The sequence below is a fragment of the Dipteris shenzhenensis genome, chromosome 16 (assembly GCF_047967505.1).
Source record: "Dipteris shenzhenensis isolate YYH24624 ecotype China chromosome 16, Dip_SZ_1.0, whole genome shotgun sequence".
Lineage (NCBI taxonomy): Eukaryota > Viridiplantae > Streptophyta > Polypodiopsida > Gleicheniales > Dipteridaceae > Dipteris > Dipteris shenzhenensis.
The window spans coordinates 44928310-44950725 of record NC_141611.1 but is presented as its reverse complement, the minus strand read 5'-3'; the positions used below and the strand labels follow the sequence as shown (position 1 = coordinate 44950725).

Here is a 22416-nt window from a genome sequence, read left to right as displayed (position 1 = left end):
TCACAACAACAGCTGAGTGCATATGGCTCAAGAGATTGTTGAGGGATCCACATGCTCACATGGAACACGTTGAAATACACTATCACTATGTCAGGGAGCGATTACCAGCAGGAGAGAATAAGACATGATAAGGGCAGAACACTCTTATATTTCATGTGTTTCATGCTCACATGAAACACATTGAAATACACTATCACTGTGTCAGGCAGTGATTACATTCAAGAGAGAATAAGACACGATAAGGGCAGAACACTCCTCTCACTGAGATCTTAGCTTGACAAGCAGGGCAGAAGATATCTCTGATCCACCTTGCATATCCACACACCAGGGATCCTTACATCTCTCATGCAAAACTCTTGATGTCAAGAGGGACAAACAATACATCTTATTTCCTATCTTCTCTCAGATAAGGGTAAGTATGCTCACATCCTAAGCACATTATAGTCTAACATTAGAAGGAAGAAAGGATCAGGGATGCCATTCTTTCAGCTAGTTGGTCTGTACTAAAGATAAGAGCATTGTGTTGTTGAAAAAAGAGCTTGCAGCTTAATATGACATGGACTGATATATATAAAGACTGTTTAAGAGGCTGATTTGGTTATATAGACAGATGTCAAGGGAGCATTAGAAACCCATGCCAATAACTCATAAGGAGGTTTAAATGATCGTGAAGTCTTCAACTAGACACAAAGGCCTACTAGTTTTGACAAGGGACTCGTACTAAAAGTGCTAGACCATAGATAGATGCATCTTGAAATCAGTTCGTGTTGATAAAAGTTTCGTAGAAAATAGAGAACTAGTTGGTCTTTTTACTCAAAGAGAGTAAAAACTGCTGCAAAAACGGACAATCATACATAGAGACAAGTTTTATCTCTAATCTCTGATCAATAAACTAAATACATAATAGGACGTGCCTTAAAGAGAGCTTTGCGTTGATATAATTGGACCACTTGAGCAGAAAGTATGAGTGTTAGATCAATGGGGTGTTGAACAGTCATGAAATTGTTCACTTCTTATACTGATTTCATATGAGAAGTACTCTCTCAAGGCACAATCTTTACCAACAATTCAATGTCAACGCTTAAGTGCTTGGTACGCAACTTTTTGTGGGTAGGATTGGATGGCAAGAGGACACCAGAACCAGAGTTGCGTGGTAGATAGTGATTACCCCAAGCACTTGGAGTCTTGACCCAGAGATGCAAAGAAAAGCCCTTCTAGGCAAGATAATTGTGCAAGGTCTTACCCCAGGCAAAGAGCTCTTACTTCAGCAAGGTCTTCTCTGAAACACCCCAGGTAGTGGTGGCCAGTGGTAGCAATCTCATTGGTGGATTTTCACCGAGGCCCCCCTATGGAAGAAGGGGCCCCCATTGATGCAAAGTCTATATAAGGTATGGTAAGAGGATGTATTCGGGCTCACCCTCGATGCAGAGAGGAGTTTGAGCGATAACCCCCTTATGTGGCATCTAGAGATTATAGATCAGGCTGCCAATATCCAAAAGCAGGAGTGGTGAGCTGAATATCCAGTCAACTTGTTGGCGCCGCGTAATTGACCAACCCAAAGGATAGCCCAAATGACGAACCATCTGATTGGTTGGAACAATTTTTCTCGGCCATAAAAGAGTATGCCACTCTTTTGAATGCAATGTCAATAGCTTAGATTTCTGGAAATTCACATGAAGACCAGCCGCCAACCCATATAAAGATAAAGCTTGCCCGCCAACCCATATAAAGATAAAGCTTGCATCAAGTAAGATAGATCCTGCTTTGTATTCTGAGGAGTAAAAAAGGAATCATCTACATAAGCTTGAGCAATGAAATTACGGCTCCTTGAATTTACAAACTATGAAGCACGTTAGATGCTATGAGATGATCCATATATCGAAGCATGGGATGTGTGGCTATGGCATATAGGAGTGCACTAAGCGGATAGCCCTAATGGACTGAACTACGAAGGGTACATGCTTCATAAATATCTCCAGACAGTATGCATGCAGCTTTGTTGTCACTGTAAAGCCAATAAATAATATGCTGTAATTTCTCCCCAAAGCTCAATGCATGCATAGTCTGCAAAATAAAATCCCATTGAACCTTGTCAAATGCCTTGGCAATTCAATTTGTAGTAGGAAAACATCCTGCTGAGTGTATTTGGCATATTTCTATTCCAACGTAGGCATTTGCAATATTATCCGTAATGTGCTTGCGAGGAACAAAACTATATTGCGTAGGATGAAGGCCATCATGTAAATACCCTTTTATGCGATCCACCACCATTTTAGTGACGATCTTGTAAATGACATGCATAAGGGTAATAGGCCTCCAATCAGCCAAGGATTCACATATTTGCTTCTTAGGAAGAAGTTTTATAAGCCCCTTTTGCCATGAATCCGGCATGTACTGCTTTTCCCATGCATAGTTAATCATATGTAGCAAAGTTGACTTGAGGATAACCGAGTATGCAACAAAGAATTCAACCATAAGACCATCCCATCCTAGAGATTTCCATTTGCCACAAGATTTTACCGAATTCGATAATTATATTTCAGTGAAAGGACTTTCGAGCAAGAGAGACAATGGGAGAAACATTCTACAATAATTGAATCCGTGCTGCAAGAACCTCTCAGGAAGGAGGATATGAAGTCCCAAATTGCCTGGAAAGATGATCTACACAGGCTGGGCTTGGGCCCGTAGGCCTGATGGTGTTTGGACTTCTTCTCGGCACATATTTGTAGACTGTCTCTTGTAGTGTAGACTTTTAAAAAATTCCCTCGAGGAGCAACCTTTGTCAAAGAAAGCCCTCTGTCGTGCTCTTGTTTCCCATTTAGTAATTTTTATGTGATCATTGCTTTGCAAGCAATGTCTAGCCTTACATAAAGATGTGCTTTCTTCAAAAGACAAAGGCTGAAAATGACTGAGCTTAGCTAGAGATTGACAAGTGTTTTGGTTTGAGCAACAGTCTGTCTCTATATCTTCATGTATTCTTTACCATAATCCTGAATAACTGATTGCATTTATGCAGGTCTTTTTGTTGTTCTTGGTTAGGGCAACTTATTCTAGAGTGATTACATAACCATTTCCGTTTTTAGGGTTTTGGACTGCTTTTTAGGGCTTCAAACTAGCTGCCTTTTGTCTGGAAAGTCACATTTGCTAGTGTCCTAAACGGTTTTGGCCTGTTTTGGATAATGAACTATTGGATGCTTTACCAGCTGCAACTTTCTTGCTCAGCTTTGCCTGATTTTTGCTTGCATGTGGAGTATATTTTTCCCCAAGAATTTCGGTCTTTTCATTGCCATTCATTCCATTAGTTGGCCCTCGTGCCAAGGGTTTTTTTTGGGGGTTTTTGCAGGTAGATCAAATTGGATTTTGGCCAAGCATTGGCTTGTGAAGCATTGAATGTTATTGGTGCAGTTTAATTCACAGCAAGTAGATAAGTTGTATGGCTCCAACCATCCTCTTTGGATCTTTATGATTAAGAATCTTTGGGTTTCACAAGGACTCTGAGATTTCATTACAAGAGATGAAGCCCTATCCTAGAGCTATAGCCCTATCAGTCCTCAAGGAGCTGGTCGAAGTGCTAGCGGTGGCAGACAGCAAGCCCTGAGCCAAGCACATGCTCAACCAATACTAAATCAAAGAAGATGAGATGCTTGAGATGCATAGGCCTTGGCTTTAATTGCACTTCTAGTGAAGAGGTTCCTTCATATTCAGATCATGCGAGACTTCAAAAAATGCATGGGACACTTTGGAAGCAATGTATCAAACCTGTAATGAGGCAAGGGTCTCAACCTTAAATGGGAACTTGATTCAATAAGGATGCATGAAGGAGGATCAATTTCAAACTCTGTGACTAAAAATGAGGATCTTAGGGAACAACTCCTAAATATTAATGAATTTATTCCGGTGGATGCTTAGCTTCTCTCCAATACCTTGAACTCCTTAACGAAGTCGTATTTATGTTTTCACATGTTGCTCGATCTATCCTTGAGGGAACCAACTTTACCTTTCACAAGCTCGTGGACTTCTGTTGCAAGAGGAGGAGACACGTTAGTTAATATGCATGGTGAGAGCAAGCATCTGCTCGTAAATACAAAGGGAAGTCAAAGTTTGCTACTTTCCAACCCAAGATGCAAGACACTCATCTAGAGAGGACAAGAAGGATGCAGATAGCTCAACATTCCTGCAGAAAAGCCAAGTTTCACCCACATCTCCAAGTATCCAAAGCAAATTTGCAAGGGAGAGAAAGTAAGAGTCTGGCATGCAATCGTAGATTCTTCACATTAGATGCTAGTAAGGATGCTATCGGCAACTTTGTAGAGCATGATTGGGAATTCTTCACTTGCAGTTATGATGCCTTTTGGGTTAATGAGACTACTAACACATGGTATTTGTGAAACCAAGCACATAGCATCCAGAAAGGACTTCTTTGACAAGTAAAAAATTATAGATGAGGTCAATGCCAAGCTATTTGCAGGAAGAATTGGCAAATCAATCAGACAATAGCCACAAGAGCCAAAACACGTGTCTTTCATCCCAGCCTACATTTGGATATAACCGCACGCTGAGGCAACATGAATGCTGCTTCATGCCATAGATGGTGAACTAGAAGAAGATATTGTAGCTGCATAGGGATTCACCCTCTTCATTCGATCCCAAAGAAGAAATTTGGTGGGAGGGAGGACACAAGCAAGCAAATATATGTTAATCATTTGAATTTTAGAAAGATATACCGTAAGGTTAGCCAATCAAGGGGTGTAGTCATTCTCAAGCAATAGCTCAACATCTGTTTCTCTTTAATGTATAGTATTTATATATTTTTTACTGTGCTCACATGTATCTCATTCATTTTTTTATAAGTAACGAAAGATTTTTTGGCCACTTGTGCTACTTGCAGGTTTATTCCTGGTTGACAATTTAACAACACCATAATATAATCCTATTTGGGATCTTTTGGGTGTCTTTACTTGCAGCAGAAATTTTAGTAGTCTATGAAATAAAATAAGGCCATAATTACATCGTTATTTGAAGCCACATGCAAATTCTCAATATGCTTACCAATTCTATAGAAATCTTGGACTATATTGGAGTTGATACATGGTGCTATAATTAGATCTAAGTAAATTGCTGTACGGTTTTGGAAGGTATGAATGATTTTTTCAGTATGACTCAATAATGTGAGCTCTTTTCAGTTGAGTTATTGAACTAACAATATTATAATCATGGTTGTCTGGAATAATTTTTAGGCTTGGGGCATTTTAGAGGAACGAGCTGGAAACTTCTCTAGGGCTCGAGAGCTCTACAAGTATGCTCTACAGGTGGATTCTCAAAATGCACCAGCATGGACCTCATGGGCAAAGCTAGAAGAGAATGTTGGCAATACAATTCGTGCTGAGGAGATACGTAATCAATACCTGCAGCAGGTGTGCTTATCTGACTGCTTAAGTGAAGCATTTTTTTATGGTGATTTTTAGTAATCCAAAGAGTCACCCTACATGCTGGGTGTCACTGAGTCATTTCCCTTAATGGTGCTTGAAGCGCCAGTGCAACACTTTTTGAAACTTTCATTTTCACCTTGCCTCTCCCCTCTCCCTTTCCCCTTACATTCTCTGTGTTGCTCCTCCTTGGATCCCCTGTTTCTCCTCTTAATGGCTTTCAGTCCTGCTTTTTTTTCTCGTCTTTTCTCCTTGTTTCTTTGATCCTGGACTGAATTCTCTCGTAAGATCTCTGTCCTTAACCTTCTCTACTATGGAAGTATGTGGATTGATTTCCCCTGCCCCTTGCCTTTCGAAGGGCTACAGAACACTACTGTTGCTGTGTATGGCAGAGTCTTGTGCTCAATTCAAGAAACATATGTGCCTTCAAGGAACTCTAAGGATTTCTCCACCAAATACTATGACCTGTCTTATATTGACATTCACTTGCATATTGGAAGTTTGCAGAAAACATTGCATTCAAGAAACATATGTGCCTTTAAGGAACTTGGTGAGATTCTCTGCCAAATACAATGATGCGTGTCTTCTTCACATTCACTTGCATATTGAAAATTTGCAAAATCAGTGCATTCAATTGCTGCTGCAGTTGTCCTCCTCTTTGTAAGGAAGACATCACGTGTACATTTGAGTAGTGTTAGGTGAAAGTCTAATGAATGGCCATTGGGGATGTTTGACGGTTGTTAGGAACACTGGTGCGAGAGGCTATTCTGGGTTATTTGCAAGCCCACTTCTGCTATGTAGTCGAAAAGGAGGTGGCATGGTGCCGAGAGAGCTTCCAGAGCGACTTGTTTCACGTCAAACGGGTCACCGCCTGATATGTTAGAAATGAACCAGACAGAAGATATCCTGCAGCAGCAGAAGACTGATAGAGCGTCCCAATAATTGCACACGGAAGTGTTTACTACGGAATTCAATACTTCTTTCCTTATGTGTACTCAACAAACATGTGTGTTTGTGCGCAAGCCAGTAAGTAGACAATGCTTCACAAGAGATATAGAACCAACCAAATATATTTTCATGCGGCAGGCTACAATACAAAAGAAGTCCAGAGTCCCACCAAATCGTGGTCCTCTGTCCTTACCCGAAAAGGTGTCGTCCTACTACCTCCGTGGCACTTCTGGATCCTTGAGCCCCTGTGCTCCTTGCTGAGCTTCTGTAGACTGTAGTCACCGTGCTGTGAACCTTGTTGCCCTAACTGTCATCCTAGGTGTGCAGCCTTCCAAACCTTGTCTGCAGCTTTTCAGTCCTTCCTTATCCTCTTGGATGTAGGCCCAAAGAAGGCTGTTCTGCTGCTCCAATCTGCTGGGCACTTGCTGCTCTGGTGGATGTGGAATAAGGCCCATAGGGCCCCCTTTTATAAGGCTGGAAGCCCCTCAGCCAACCAAACTAGTAGGGGGCAAATAGGGCGACCAAACAGACCCCTTCTGGCCGACTTCCTGGTCTGTAAAATGGCCCCAGGTGGGAGCACATTTCCTGAGGGCTTGGAGGCACTGCCTGGCCACGTGGCAGGCTGCCACTGGTCCAGACAGTCCTGCCTTTAAATCGACCTGTTCCAGGCTTTTCTGCCCCCCCAAAACTGCTCCAAACAGGGGCTGCTGCTGTTCGACACTGTTCCAGGCTCTTTTCTAGCCTCTGGGTGCTCTCCAACAGCTCCGTACCATCTGCTGCTCCCCCGTGCAGATTTCTCACATCATTTGCCATGCAGGCGCCCTGCTCCAGGCTATAATCCCTGCGCATTCACACACTCTCCAATCGCTGACAGCCATGTAGCATAGCCGTACCTCTGCTGTTAAGAGATGAAGACTAAGAAGCAAGGGTTTTTGTGCGATCTTGGGAAGTTGGGAGTATGTGGGAAGAGTGCATCAACGTAAAGGAGAATCAGTTTCGGCTCTTAGGTGGTGCTTTGAGGCAGCCTGGTTTTGTACTTCGCATTGGCATGCCATCACACGATGTTATGCTATTAGAGGAACAGAAAATGTTCATGTTCATGGGTGCATTGCATAATGCTTTAAAAAGGGTGGTAAGTACAAAGTCTCTGAAGACATTCAAAGATGCAGTGAGGCTTGCAAAGGAAAAAGAAATAGCAATGAGTCGAAGGAAGTCCAGAGCTGAAGCATGCTTTGAATGCCTTGAAGCAGCTTGAGGAAGAACATGATGCAAGGGCGTGTGACAGTGTTGCTAACATTGGCATGATTGAAGTGTTTTGTGAGGAGCCAAAAGTATTTTCAGTGGTGTGCAACAATACCAAATTTTTGGCTGTAAATCTACATGTGATTGTTGATGTTGGGCAGCCAAAGCCCATTAGGCTAGAGGCTTGTTGGTTGCTGAGGACTGTGATACTAAACAGGTTCACAAGTAGTGGCAATGGAGAGCCCATTGGAAGCGTTGATGCCACAGGTGGAAGAAAGTTTGAGAGCCTGTTCATGGCAACCGAGGATGTCTATGTGTAGTGGCAAAGGGTAGTGTTGCATGATGATGTGCACGTACTGGCTGATCATGTTGTAGCAGATACACAGCCACTGGAAGACGATGCTTAGAAGGGTAGTGTTGCATGATGATGTGCACGTACTGGCTGATCATGTTGTAGCAGATACATAGCCACTGGAAGACGATGCTTAGAAGGATTAAATGGCTGAGTTCAGTCCACACAGTTTGTGGACTGGTTGTACATATGTTATATACTGGGGGTTTATATGTTGACAATGTGTGTGTTGATGAGGGAAAGACTGCCCATAATCTGAAATGGTTTGTTGTGAGAGTGCTAGAAAGTGCAGCAGTTGGTGTAGAGAGAAATGTTCAGGCTGGTCATGTGATGTCGAAGGAAGATAATGATATACCATACAGGGTACTTAATGGTGGGCTTCCAAAACATCTGAGTCGCTCCCCCTTGTACCTCCATGTTGGAGCTCTTGAATCTCTAATGCCAATGCCTCATTGCATGTCATTGCATGACGCTTGCTCATCTATTGATTTCTTCAGTGCCTTGTTTTCCTCTTAAAAGCATCTTGCATTCCAGTTGAGTATCCAACATGTCCATGCACATGCAAATTCAATCCTTCATGTTAGAACTCAAGTCCCTGGTGTGGCTCATCTATTCATCTTGGTAGCATTCTGCAAATAAAGAAGAGCCACCACTAGTGAACAAAAGCAATGCAAAAAATTCAATACCTGCTGTCTCATTCATTTCAAATCCAATTAACAGCAATCGACGGAGTGACAAAAAATTATAGTTCCGTTGTGTTCTATTGACCGAATTCCACCGATTATCGTATTTACACTTTTGTGGCCTTGTGCATGTCGTGTGTGTCTTCTCGTATTTTTGGAAGTGGGCTATGCAAAAAACCCCTACTTGCCATCATCTTTCCCACCTTATTCTTGTGTTTTCCATTTGCTCCTGTTTCTCGTCTTGTGCATGCTGTAAGCCTTTGGTGTGGGCTTGGGCTGGAGTACATGTGAGTGATATGGTTAGAGAGGGTAGACGGTGTTGTGAAAGTGTACAAGCTAGGGGAGATGAGGGATATTCAGGGTAAAGCGGAAATGCTGCTGGGTGAAAGTTGTGAAGTGGCAGCTCGTCAATTGTTGTTGCGGCCTTCCTTTTCAGGTTGTAGCCTCCATAGGACGCAATAGCTGCTTTGGGACAGTTTGGCACCATATTGAGCGGCGGCAACCTCGTAGGGCTCCAATGAGCCCTGGATGTAAAAAAAAGGGGCTCCAATAGTAGCAGCACTGCCTGAGCAATGGGGACACCAGCCGTGAGGGTAACAATTGTACATGGAAGCAGATGTGAAGTGTTTCTTCTTAGACGCTACAGGTTGAGACAGGATGGGCAGAGGGCCTTCCATGTGAGATACAATCTGCACTTTATGTGATACATAGGAGATAGGTTGCATTCAGATGCCTTGTGTACTATGAGATCCGTAGGACGGCATCACTATCTATTCAGCAGCAGTTTTGGCCCACTCAGAGAGCTCCTACCACATCCTGATCAGCTCATGCGAGCACAGAGGAGAGCAGATGGGGCTGTCGAAGTCCAGGTCAGAGTACGATCACTAATTTTTTCTCCAAAGACTTGAGTTGAGGACGGGATCAAACATAGTAGAGAACTAGAGTGCACGACTCTACAGACCTGATCTGAGTAGACACTCACATGAGGACTGCTAAAAGGTCCAGTGATGGTAGCACTTGTCAGATTGCGGGCCACCTCACAGAGGCTAAAGAAGAGGGGGAGGAACTTGGACAGGCTGAGCATTAGAGCAGCCCATCACGATTTTCTTCCTTGATGCCAGCCCTCACCAGCTCCAGAGCAACTTTCAGACGAGCTCATCTTGTCTCTCCTCAGCCCTCCAGTGGAGTTGGTCCCACAGACAACATACATATGTCCAGTCCTTTGGATGGATAGCTGACTGATTGATAGATGACCAGGGGCTTCCCATCATCGTTCCCTTATTTACATTTTCTCTGTCACAGAAGCGACAACACGATGTATTCATTTTTTCTCATCACAGACATCAGCCTTGGATATGGATGCCCGTTTAGTGGCCCCATCCCTTAGCTTTCCGTATATCTTGGTTTTTTCAGTCTCATAAAATTTCTTTCTTTCATTTCTCGCATCTCAAAGCCTGATGATACTTGCACACGTGAACAAAACGGTAGATCCATACCTCCTACTGGCACCTATATCATCTTACAGTCTGATTCAAAAATACTGGCTCACATGTTTGTCCATGTACTATGGACACTCCTCTCTTGGGGCTATGGTGAATCTTTATGTAGCATATGATGTCTCTTTTTGTGTATGTGTTAAAGAAATTCTGATGATGGGGTACAATTGCAGTTCTACACTGCTATTGCACATGGGGTACATGTTTGTCCATGTACTATGGACACTCCTCTCTTGGGACTATGGTGAATCTTTATGTAGCATATGATGTCTCTTTTAGTGTATGTGTCAGAGCAATTCTGATGATGGGATACAATTGCAGTTCTTCTGGGCTGTCATCTGGCTCCTGTGACATTCCCTTGTAGTAGTAAGGGAGGAGTTACCACTGTGCAAGCAAGTCCCCCCTAAATACTAGTCTCGCTCCTGCTAGAGTTAGGGGATATAACAAGGGAGAGACTGCCTTGGGATGGGCAAGGAGAGTGTAAGCAAGTTCCCCAATGTTGGATGGTCTGACCTCACCAAACAACATTGGAAATACTAGTGATGGTCTTCTCTCTTTGGTAGGTGATTTAGTTGGGTCTAGCTCGGTAAATCAAAACAAAAAAGTTAGAAGAAACATATATAGAGAATGGTTTAACTTTTTAGCTAGGTCAAACATGAATAATCTTCATGATTTTGGGAAGGTAACATTAATTGGTCTAACTTTAAGGCTTTATTAGTTAGCACTCATTATACTAATAATAACATAAGAATTCTTAATAAACTAAGACGTCTTAGAAACAAGCATCTCAAGACTTGTGTTTCTATTAGTCCTATTCATGCCATGCAAGTAATTTATGTTGTCTATGACATACATAGTAGTAATATGCTTTATGTAGGACAAACCTATAGGACAGCTTTTATTCGTTTTCAAGAACATGTTAGGGAAGCTAGAAAGGTTCATAGGAAGAATTCCTTAATTGAGAATTCAAAACCCTTATATGCGGCAATTACAAAGTCTGGTTTCGAATCTTTTCATTGCTTTCCCATTGAGCATATAGAGGGCCATTTTAATAATGCCAAGGATTTTTACAAGACTGCCCGTCCTCGTGAATTGTTTTGTATGAGAACTTTACACACTTTCTTTCCAAGAGGTTTTAATTTGGAAGGAAAATCAACTCATCGTAAGAATAAAAGAACCTCTAAAAAGAATCCTTTGATGGGGAGAACTCATATCAAGTCCTTTAACATTCCTCTTTACCAACATAGTCATACACCTAACCTCGTATGGGGGGATGACCATTTTCCGAGTGAAATCTTTCGAGCGTCCGAGCGAAGAAAAAAAAAAGCTTCCAACTATGTAAAAATATGGCAAAAATGGATTGGAAGAAAACATAGTTTTTCTTAGAAATATAAAAAGTATTATAGCAATGACTATTTTATAAACAAATCTTTAGATGAATCTTTGGGAATGGTGAGTAACATACTGGGATGGCTTTTGAAGAAACCCACATGTAGAGTGGACGTCTCTATGAAAATTCCCTTATGATCCTTCTTACAACTTTTACTTACTAGGGGGTGACATTGAAAACCCTCTCTCAACCTATCTTCATGAAAGGGTTTCTAAAAAAAAACCTCAGTGAAGCAAGCCATCAAGGTAGTTTTGCCAGCGAAACCCCTTTGAAGTAGGTCTTCCAAGGTAGTTTCGCTGGCCACTCAGAGAGAGTGGGTGCCCTTCTTCTCTTATACTACACGCATAGGACGTCGCATGCAGTTGGAGGCGGTAGCTTGGGCTCCATCAAGAGAGAGGCATTGGGCAGCGTAGCAAGTACCTCGAGAGGTTAGATTTAGGTTCTGGACACGCCTCTAGTCCAGTCTGACCGCGGAAGATCTCCTACTTTTTTAGGATGATAGCGCATGGAGGTCTTCCTGTTGGCCCTTGGTTGGAGCAGATGCGGGTGGATGGCAGCTGCCATAGATGCACGATTGGGACTTTGGAGATGATCTCCCACTGCCTTTGGAGCTGCCCAGCAGCACAGAGGATATGGCGAAGAGCGCTTCGGATCGTGGCGAGGCTTTAGGGCACGCAGAGGGACTTAACGTGGGACATGGCTGCTTGGTTGTAAGAGTGGCCATGTCTTTCCCATTAACGTGGTCTCTCCAGCATATAAGATATAGGGCCTATGCATTCAAATCATTGAGTTTCATAAGGCGACCCCTCCACTAGTCATCGACCTCTTCTTTCGTCGGAGGACATCGCGTGGGAGACAGTAGCCAGTTTTATGGCATGGAACATCTGGGTTGCTCGGTGCAGATGGGTTATGGGCCAGCACCATGTTCCATCATTGGCCACCTTGGTAGCCATCTTCCAGGACATCATCTTGATGCTTCACGCCATTTTGGAGCGAGGCTCTCTAGGTTCTTGATCTATCGTTGCATGACGGGAACATTTTTGCAAGGCTTGGCCTTCAGGTGTTTTCTACAACATCACCCCAAGAGGGATTAGATGGTTGTATAGTCCGCCACCCTAGTTGTTAGCCCCTGTTACAGAGAATCCCTAGGCAGTGACTTGGGATCTCTAGCAGCAGGAGCGTCTTTCTGACAGCCAGCATTTAATTTTTCGTTGATTTTCATGGTTGGCACCTTTATGGTATTTTCCAACTTGTATGATCGTTTTTTAACAAGCATGAATAGAAGTTATTTTCTCTGAAAGAAAAAAAAAGGTAGTTTTGCTGGCAAAACTACCTTGGACAACACTTTTAAAAGTGACATAACTTTCACATCCAATGTCCAAATATAGTCATTCAATCACTCAAATTGATCATAAAACCCCCTTTGAGCACATCTTTGGGGTTATATTTTGAAAAATATTGCATATATAGTATTAAATATTACATGGATTTTATGAGAGTGATATATAAGCCCAAGTTAATACTTATTTATAGTAATTTAAACTTCTTTAAAAACATATTCATAAATAGCTTGTTATTTATGCTATAAAAACACTAGAAATCTCTTGTCATATTGATATAAATGTGTTTAATAAGTAATTATATATGTATAATATTATTACATTGAGAGTAATTATGAGGAATGTTTCTTAAAGGAATTATTTTTCAACACTTTTTAAGGTAATAACAGGGGTACAAAGGGATCTATGAATAAGAAAGTTTATGTTATGTAAAAATGAATGAGTGACTAGTTTGTATATTTTTATGATAAAGGGATCTAGTTCTAGTGAAAATAAAAGTGTAAAAACCATGTTTCCTAAAGAAATACAAATTTTTAAATCTCTTGAAAAACACGCTCGGATAAACCTGCTCATAGGTTTTTACTCGTAAAATTAATACATCCTCTCGTATGGAAACCTAAAGTTATGTTTCGGAGTTGTCCTAGCTCTCCTGCAATCTCACATGTTGTTCATGAGTTGCCTCCCTCACTTCCTCTTCCTTCACTTCCTCCTGTTTTAGTTTCTTTGACTTCCTCAGTTCCAAGAGTTTTTGCTTCTCAAGACTATAAAAGAAGAAGACTCCTTTACCTAGATAGATTAATGTGTCTGGGTCTTTCTTCAATAAAAGTTTTTAAAAAATTTAATGTCAAAGTTCTTTGTAAACTTTAATACACCTTGAAAAAATTCTCTTTTGAGGATTTGAAATCTAAATAAGCTCCATTATATACAACTTAAAACTTCGTTGGATTGCTTCTTAAAAGTAAAAGCTTCCTTTCAAAGCAAAGAAGTTTATCTGAATACGGAACTCTTGATTTGTATTTTTACTTCTCCCTCTCTTGACAAGGTAGGCTTAAACTCAATTTTGAAGTCTCCTGAAGTAATGGATTCTCTCCCTCATTTTGTGAGAAGAATTTGGAAGCATCCAATAGTAGCTTGGAAGTATGTAAAAACTTTAGGACGAAAGGCTTTTAACTATGGAGAGATAGGTAAAAGGCTTAGAGCATTCAAAATCTTCTATCCTTAGAGAACCTTGTTGTTGTAAAAGTAAGAGATTCCAAAGCTTTATTGATGCTGATTTAGGACATGTAGTCGCAGCTGATACCTCAATTTTTCTTTCTAGTAACTTAAGAGATCTTTTCATGAAAGGCACGAAATTTCAATTGTACTCTTTTAAAGAGTCTTGCCTTTTAAAAGCTATTGATAAGGGAATCTCAAAGTTTGCTTTGCATTTAGAAGAATGTTTAGGAGTTCAAAATATCTTACTCGAATGGAAAGGGAAGATTTTGAAGAAAGTTGCTTTGAAACTAGAAGAAGTCCCTTCCGTTATTGCTCAAAGCAAAGTAACCATCTTTCTAAAAGAAGATGAAACTCTTCTTCGAAAATTCCATAGGAATTTTATCATTTTTTATATGGACAAATGTTCCAATAACTTTGTTTTTATTTGCAAAAAAGTTTTACTTAGGATGTCTTTTGAGAGAAGTAAACTCGTCTACCAAAACTTACGCCCCTGCCTGAGTTTCTCAAAAGGATTTGATCTCAAAATACTAAAGTTTTTGCAAGTGTTCTAGGTTTGTTTGCAATCCAAGTATCCCTTTTCTTTGTGCTGCTTGGAAGTTTTACAAACTCCAAAAAGGCCAAGATTTATTACAGCTGCTTGTGAGACTACTTTGGATAAGCTACTGCTTCAAAGCCATGTTGCCTAGTGTCCATGAACTTTGGAGGGACTTATTAAAGGAGGCAAATGTCTCCTCTCACTCGAGCTGGATTTCAAATGACGCAATAGGAGTAATTCGTGTTGTAAAATTTTTTAATTCCTCTCAAAGCATTCAGGAAAAGAGTCTCCTATTCTCCTTCAAACCTCTGCTACACTTTACACGAAGATCGAGCTGGAAGATCTGAAGTTTAGAATAAAAAAGCTAGTGGCTAAAGTTTTCAAGCTGAGAATTGACAAAGATAGATGCAAAGTGCTAAAAGTTGAGAAAACAGCTTTATGCTTTAACTTTTTGTGGCTAAATAATAAAGATCATGACATCGGTTCTATAAAGAAAAGATCCACAAAGGTAGTAAGCGTTGAAGGTGTTTGCTTTTGGATAGATTTTCTTTTAGATAATCTTTACATCACAATAGGTGATTCTTTGTTTCAACAAATTGTAGGAATTCCCATGGGCACTAATTGTGCCGTCTTTTAAGCAAACTTTTATCTTTTCAATTATGAATCTGAGTTTATGCAACGTCTTATTTCTATCAATACCTGCCCTATCATTTTACACAAGCTTAGCCAAGTTAGGCGTTTTATAGATGATTTATTTGTAGCAGATGTTCCTGACTTTCAAGACTTTATGTACAAAGACGCTTAAGCTTTTGGAGAAAGAATCTGTCCTCCTGAATCTTGTGAACTGAAGTGCACTTCAAGAGGGGATTCTTGTGTTTTCTTAGATCTTAGACTTTCTTAATCTACCATAGGATTAGAGGTTGATATATACGATAAACGTGAACAACTTGAATATAGTGGTTTACACATTATAAAAATGCCTCACATTGACTCAAACATTTCTGATTTGGCAAAATATGGAGTCATTTCTTCCCAATTCCATAGATTTTTTCGCCTTTGTACAACTAAGGAGTCTTTTATCACTCAATGTAGTAATTTAATCACTTTACTATTACACAAGAGGTATAATCCAAGGAAAAATATAAAAAAAGTACGCACAATCTTAGATATGAAGTCTTTTATCTATGGTGTATCGGCCTTAGGTATGTTTAGAATGTTTTCTTAGATCTTAGACTTTCTTAATCTACCATAGGATTAGAGGTTGATATATACGATAAACGTGAACAACTTGAATATAGTGGTTTACACATTATAAAAATGCCTCACATTGACTCAAACATTTCTGATTTGGCAAAATATGGAGTCATTTCTTCCCAATTCCATAGATTTTTTCGCCTTTGTACAACTAAGGAGTCTTTTATCACTCAATGTAGTAATTTAATCACTTTACTATTACACAAGAGGTATAATCCAAGGAAAAATGTAAAAAAAGTACGCACAATCTTAGATATGAAGTCTTTTATATATGGTGTATCGGCCTTAGGTATGTTTAGAATGATTGAACATAAGCTGAAAACAAAAAGGGGGGAGCTGAATAGGCCGTTTTTCTTTTAGTTTTAAATGAGAGTTTGATTTAGTATGCTTGTGCTTTCTAAGTGTAGGAATGTAATTTTGCCTCTTTGTAGAAAGCGATACATAAGTGTAAAGGGTCCATTTAGCTTTTTATGTTTTAAATGTGAGAGAGAGAGAGAGAGAGAGAGAGAGAGAGAGAGAGAGAGATTTTATTCCTGCTTTTTGGAAGATTTTGTTTCTTGACTTGCTTGTTTATTTTTGCTTAGTCACCTTCTTGCTTTCTTCTTTATTTCTTGTTTTCTTTCGCTTTTGTTTATTTGACATATTTTAGTAAGCACTGCTTTCTTTATTTCTTGTTTTCTTTCTCTTTTGTTTATTTGACATATTTAAGCACTGGGTTTTCCTAAGAGACTTTGCGGGTCTTTAGAAACCCAGTATAGATGCTTATGCCTGGGCACTAATGATGACATAAGTGTTGCTTTACTTGCTAAGTATGTCTTTCTTTTGTTTTTCATAAAAGTTTTTGTTTACCTCTTTTTTCTTCTCTTCATTTTCTCTTTAATTTTCTGTGTAGATTTTTAGTCTTTAAAAGAACAAAAAATCTAAATTTGTATGATTGGATATATTCTAGTCTTACAAAGGTATATCTACACTGCTATGCCAATCCCAAACGAGGCTTGCATAGCTGTTTGTCCCCAACTTGACCTTCCTCTCTCAATACCGGCTTTGCCTGTTGCCTGCAGTTTGTTTAGTCATCATCCATGAAAATTGAGATTTTAGCATGACCTGTCTGGTCGCAATGGTGTGAAAACAAGTTAAATAGTCTGTCCTTTCACCCCACCCACCAGCCTTCTCCCGCGTGATGGTCGATAACTCCTACCATGGAGGACACAAAAGTGGTAGCTGTCTCCTCATGTTAGGTACCTTTAGTAATCCCCTAGTCTATGTGTTTTTTCTACATCACCCATCTTCCTGCAATGTAGCAGGGATTGCTTGCAAGGGGACTGTTATAATCTCTTTTCTTGTTGCCTCTGCCCATGATGAGGCCTCTTTGGCTTGGAAGTCCTCTTGTTGCGTTTCTTCACCCTTTTTTGCGAAGGAAAGGAAGGCCTTCTGTTACTTCTTGAGCTTCTTCTGAAGACATCCTTGTCTCAAGTTCTTTTGCTGTCCATCTACTAAATTTTCCTCTCTTTCCAGACCTTCTTTTACAGCTCCTCACCTGGAATCATCAGGTGCTTGCTTCTTTGTACTTCTGAAAATCCCTTTGTCTCGCTGTGTCATTTTTGTATTTCCATTGGCACATCCATGCCTTCAGTGTGCCCCCTTTTTAGCATCTGGTATTTCTCCCCCAATGTAGCAAGATCATTAACCTGTGCATCCTTCCTCGGACATGAATCGGAGAAGCATTCTGTGACACTCCCATGCTCTGTTTCTCCATCGTGCTCCATAGGGGTTGTGTGTGTGAGTGTGTCACAAAGCTTTTTCAGGAATAATGTAACGCTTTTGGAGGACTGAATCAAATGAGTGCTGACCAGAGAGAGAGAGAGAGAGAGTTGTCGATCACTTGATGATGTGTATGTGCATGTGTAAAATGCATGCGTTTTAGTTGGTTGCATCAGACACCTGGAGATACTTCCCATGGTATTGTTGTTCATGGTTGTATATTCCTGTCATATATATTGAGTTCCTGATCTGTCCTATCAATTCTCACTTTCCAATCTAAGTCTGTCATGTGATACTCACAGAGAACCGAAGTTGTGGATGAAGCTCCATGGGACATGAATTTGACGAGCATGCTTGCTCCCGCTCTTGACAAGATCAAGGAATTCCTGAAAATAGAAGCTCCAGCTAAAAATGATGTGACTGTAAGGGACTTGTCAGATAAACAGAGGCTTGATCTGGATATCGCGCAAGTGGATCAGGCGTTTGACATTGAAGCCTTTCTGAGAGAGGTAATCCCCTGGAAATACAGGTCAGAATCCATGAGTTCTTGACAGAGATACAGAACCTTCAAGTACGTGAGATCCAGCCACATACAATGGAAGTTACAAACCTTCTGTTTGCTTATCTCATGTGCATGAATCAAATGTAATACTTTTATCAGAGCAAAGTCTGCTGTCTTGTATATTGTATCTTTACGAATCATTATTTGATATGCTAACCTTGCACAAAATATTTGTTATCCATTTGTTGGTTTTGTGATAACAAGAGCTCTCCCTCTTTCTCTCTCTCTCTTTCTGTGGTGTTTATGAATGAGACCACCTTTTGAAGATCGATTATGCAAGCCATGCGTCTTCATAACAATTGCTTTTAGTAAAATAAATTTATACTTGGACATTTTGGACTTGCAAGGGAAGTTCTCGCAAATAAGGTACGGATTTGGAAAGACCTTGAAGCAATAATCCATATCTTGCGCAGTCTCAATTTGGAACCCGAACAAGGATTTCTTTCAGCCTTTGTTGAAGTCCTTGCAAGCTTGAAAAACATCAAGTGGCATTTTTGTGGTTGGATAATGCTAAAGTGGGAGTTGATAACGCAATCCTGACATTGCTGGGAGTAGAGGGTGTACAATGGTCCACACAGTAGAATGTGAAACATTTTTTACCAAGGCAATTGCCATTGCCAATGCTTTTTGAATCTCCTCTTTGGAACAGAGGAAGAAGGGGATGGCATCTTGTCTCCTTCCACATCAATGATTTTTTGCTTGTCCTCTCGATCGTGAAGGCCTAGCTTGTGCTGGCCACCTAGACTCGGACTTGGCCTTCCCTTTGTTCCTCGCCTTGTGCACCACCTTCTTGCTTACTCTGTAGGGAGTCAGGAAATTCTCGATACCAATTGACAGGCAGATGGTTCTCTGATTCTTCGAGCTGGCTTCAGAACCTTACTATACCTCATGGGATCGATCATTGCCAAGTATCTGTAGAAACCCGCGAAGTTTGAGCTCATCCCTATATTCTTGGCTTTTCCTGCTCGCACAACATTCAACTCTATGAATCATTTGTAGCTATCAGCACATGTTTTCGATTGCCATCCTTCATTGCCAGTGTAAACACGTTGTTCATTGTGAGTTCAGAAAATTTCCAGCCTCTCCAGCCTCCTTGCTGCTGGACCATGCAGCCCAAATCCTCTATGTGAGGAACCGGCTATCTAGTCAGCCTGATTGACATAAAGGCCCCATTGAAGAGTGCCATACATTCCAGCTACAGGACCAAGGTGGGATTTTCACACAGTTTCAGTGAGGATTCTGGATTTGTAGTAGATGGCCACATCAAAGTCGGTCGCTCGTCAAAGGTTCGAAGCGTGGTCCACATCCGGCTTGATACCATATCATCAACAGTCGAAGGCCACATCATTGAGAGGTTGATGGAAATGCCAGTTGAAGTCGAACGATGATGGATCGAATTATGTGACCGTGAACATGTCAATGGCCTGGCCTCGGCCATGTCATCTGCTTCAACGGCCACGTCATCCTCGTGTCGATGCCCTACTCATATCTCACTTCCATGTAAAGGGATAATGATGTGGTGGGAAATTGGGAACGTGGGAAAAAGTAATATTTCCCACCATTTCTAGATTTTCCTATGATGTGGACATCTTTGCAGGTCATAGGGAGGAGGCCCTGACTCTTTTCCCACAAATACACCAAGGTCAAATGCTTGGGGGAAAGGTGGGAAATTACAACCTGCCACATAGAATGAATTTCCCACCAAATTCCCAAAAAAAACCCTTTCAGCATATGGGAAATACAATTTCCCACAAAACCCCTCCCATGTCATAAGGCCTGAAGATAGGATACGTCGCTCTTATCCACTTGTGGACAATTTGATTTTCAACGTAATTTGATGTACAATTCGTCCCATTGAGCTCTGCGTCTTCATGGATTCATAGAAGAGGCAGTCCTCCCCACAGGTAGTGGTTGTGCCTAATGAATCCGCCTCATTTCATCGTCGTTACCCACCCCCTTCACATAGAGGTTGTCATTAAATTTAGTTCTTCCAAGAGGAGATCCATGTGCCCAATCCAGCATCTGTTTTGGCCATTCAAGAGTGTCGGGGGCTAGTAGAAAAGCCCGCCTACATTGAAAGATTCAACATTGGCATGCTTGTTAGGCGTCCAAATCTAGGAATTGTTCCCAAAAGTAATATCCTGGGCCAAATCTGGTGGCAACATTCATAGGCCTAGGGTGTAGTAGCTTTAAGACCGACTCTTTAAAGGGAATCTCTAGCCTAGGAGTGGTTTCCTCCTCTTCAATTCATGCCGGATCCCTTCCAATAGAGCATCCTTGGAGGCATAGAAGGCAAACGAGGAAAGAAGATGAATGTGTCTTGTTGCCCAATGGATCAAGGCCTTGTAGTTCGAAGCTCAACAACGAATTTTCTCCACATAGGAGTTGCAAGATGTTGGCACAAATTTATGCCATCCCTAGTATAGAGATTTGAAGAGAAGAGCATCGGAACTCTACACAATGTTAAAAGGAGGCAAAACCATTAGCAAAACATGCTCTGAAGATTCCTTCAACACGTGCATTAAGGCAGTTGTTCCAAGTCAAATATGACTCCAACAAATCAATTTCATTAGACTTGTGATTTAGAGCTCAGGCATTGGCCTCAAATCTCAATAAATTTAGGGTGGGTTTATGCCCATCCTCACCTCAGAATTTACCAAATGGTACACCCAAAATGTCCCAAATGAAGTCTCTTATAGAAATCTGAGACATTCATATGATTTACATGGGGTTGTACGGGGTTACGGTAACTCCTCATATATATTCTACCTCTTGCCCTCTGATGACCATGTCTTTGGCCTCAATGGCCACATCATCGATCCAATGCTTGGCTCAAATCTAGGTCCTCACACCCTCATGTGGGGCATGATAAAGCTAATCTCAAAAGGAGGGCCAAAAGATGAGATAAAAAATTGGATACCCCTAACAATGCTGAATACCAACTATATGATCTTTGCTAAGACTTTAACCAATGAGACTTAAGAATAAGATGCAACTTTGGATTCGGGAATTAAAAAAGGGTTTCATTAGAGGAAGACACGTCTTGGAGGAAATCTTGCCTCTATGGGAGGGTTTAGAATATGTAGAGAAAACCTAGCAGGATATCTGCTCTTTATAAATTGACTTTGACAAGGCTTATGATAGGATGGAATAGGGCTTTATCCTTTCATCTTTGCAGGACATGGGTAGGATCAACTTTTATGTATTTTGTTGACATTTTGCTTAAATAGGCCAGGCACGGTTGAGATAAATGGTAGGGTGTCCTCCCCTTTTGCCTTAAAGAGGTCTATAAGGCAGCGTTGCCCACTTGCACCTTTGCTATTTGCTATTGTGGCTAGAATTGCCATTCAAGCCGGATTGGATCAGAGCACAATGGATCGATGATGTGGTTGCTGATGTCAATGACATGGTTGCTGCAATGTTGATGTCACTTGATGACATAGCCTTTGATTGCTCAATGATATGGCATCAAGCCAAATGTAGACCGGGCTTTGATTGATGGTGCCATTGATTGCTTGTTAGAGATGTGTGAAAATATGACCTTGAGGCTAAGTTGGAATGGATGGCAGACTAGAGATGTGGACTTAATAGACTGAGTGCTTATCAATGAAGACACGATCAATGTTTCTACCAGAACTTAGAGGTGGGACATTGTATCCAAGACTAAATGGAAATGGACTGGGATGACTATGAAGAGACTCCCCAGCACCACTAAAGGAAGCTGCCTGCTCTAGGTTTGAGATGCAATCCAAAGGTCATTGATGATGATGCTCTATGTGAGACCCCTCGAGGATGTGGCTTGCTCAAGGTTTAGGGCTCGGGATTGGTACTATTGATGACAAAGGTACTATAGATGAATGGTAAAAAAATGGAGTCACTGAGGCTCCATCGATGAAGATCAATTAAGTGGAGTTGGTGGGTTGAAGTAAGGAAACTCTATCAAAGAAAAATGTTAGCTGTGACGTTCCATCAATGTGAAAGATAATCCTCGACTGAACTAGGAGACAACTGAAGGTCACAAGTGGCACTCCTACGGTATGTTTGCCATAAATGATGTACTCATAGAAGTACTCGAAGCGATGGTTGATGTACATGTCATGATTTGTTCACAAGGTAGGACGTCGAGCAATTACGAGCACATGCCCAAGCTAGAGACATAAATTGGCAGGAGAAGATTGTAGTAGCCAAGATTGTCAAGGAACAGAAGGGCCA

General features: G+C 41.0%; 1 protein-coding gene across 1 annotated transcript in view; it reads left to right on the top strand.

Moving 5' to 3' along the window:
• HCF107 (high chlorophyll fluorescent 107) overlaps positions 1-18372 on the top strand; it is a 34710-nt gene extending 16338 nt beyond the window's left edge. The window contains exons 7-8 of the mRNA XM_087387290.1: positions 5238-5414; positions 17945-18372. Of these exons, the coding sequence (XP_087243416.1) occupies positions 5238-5414; positions 17945-18193 (426 nt within the window). The 3' untranslated portion in view covers positions 18194-18372. The remainder of the gene's footprint in view (positions 1-5237; positions 5415-17944) is intronic.
• The last annotated feature ends 4044 nt before the right edge of the window (positions 18373-22416 follow it).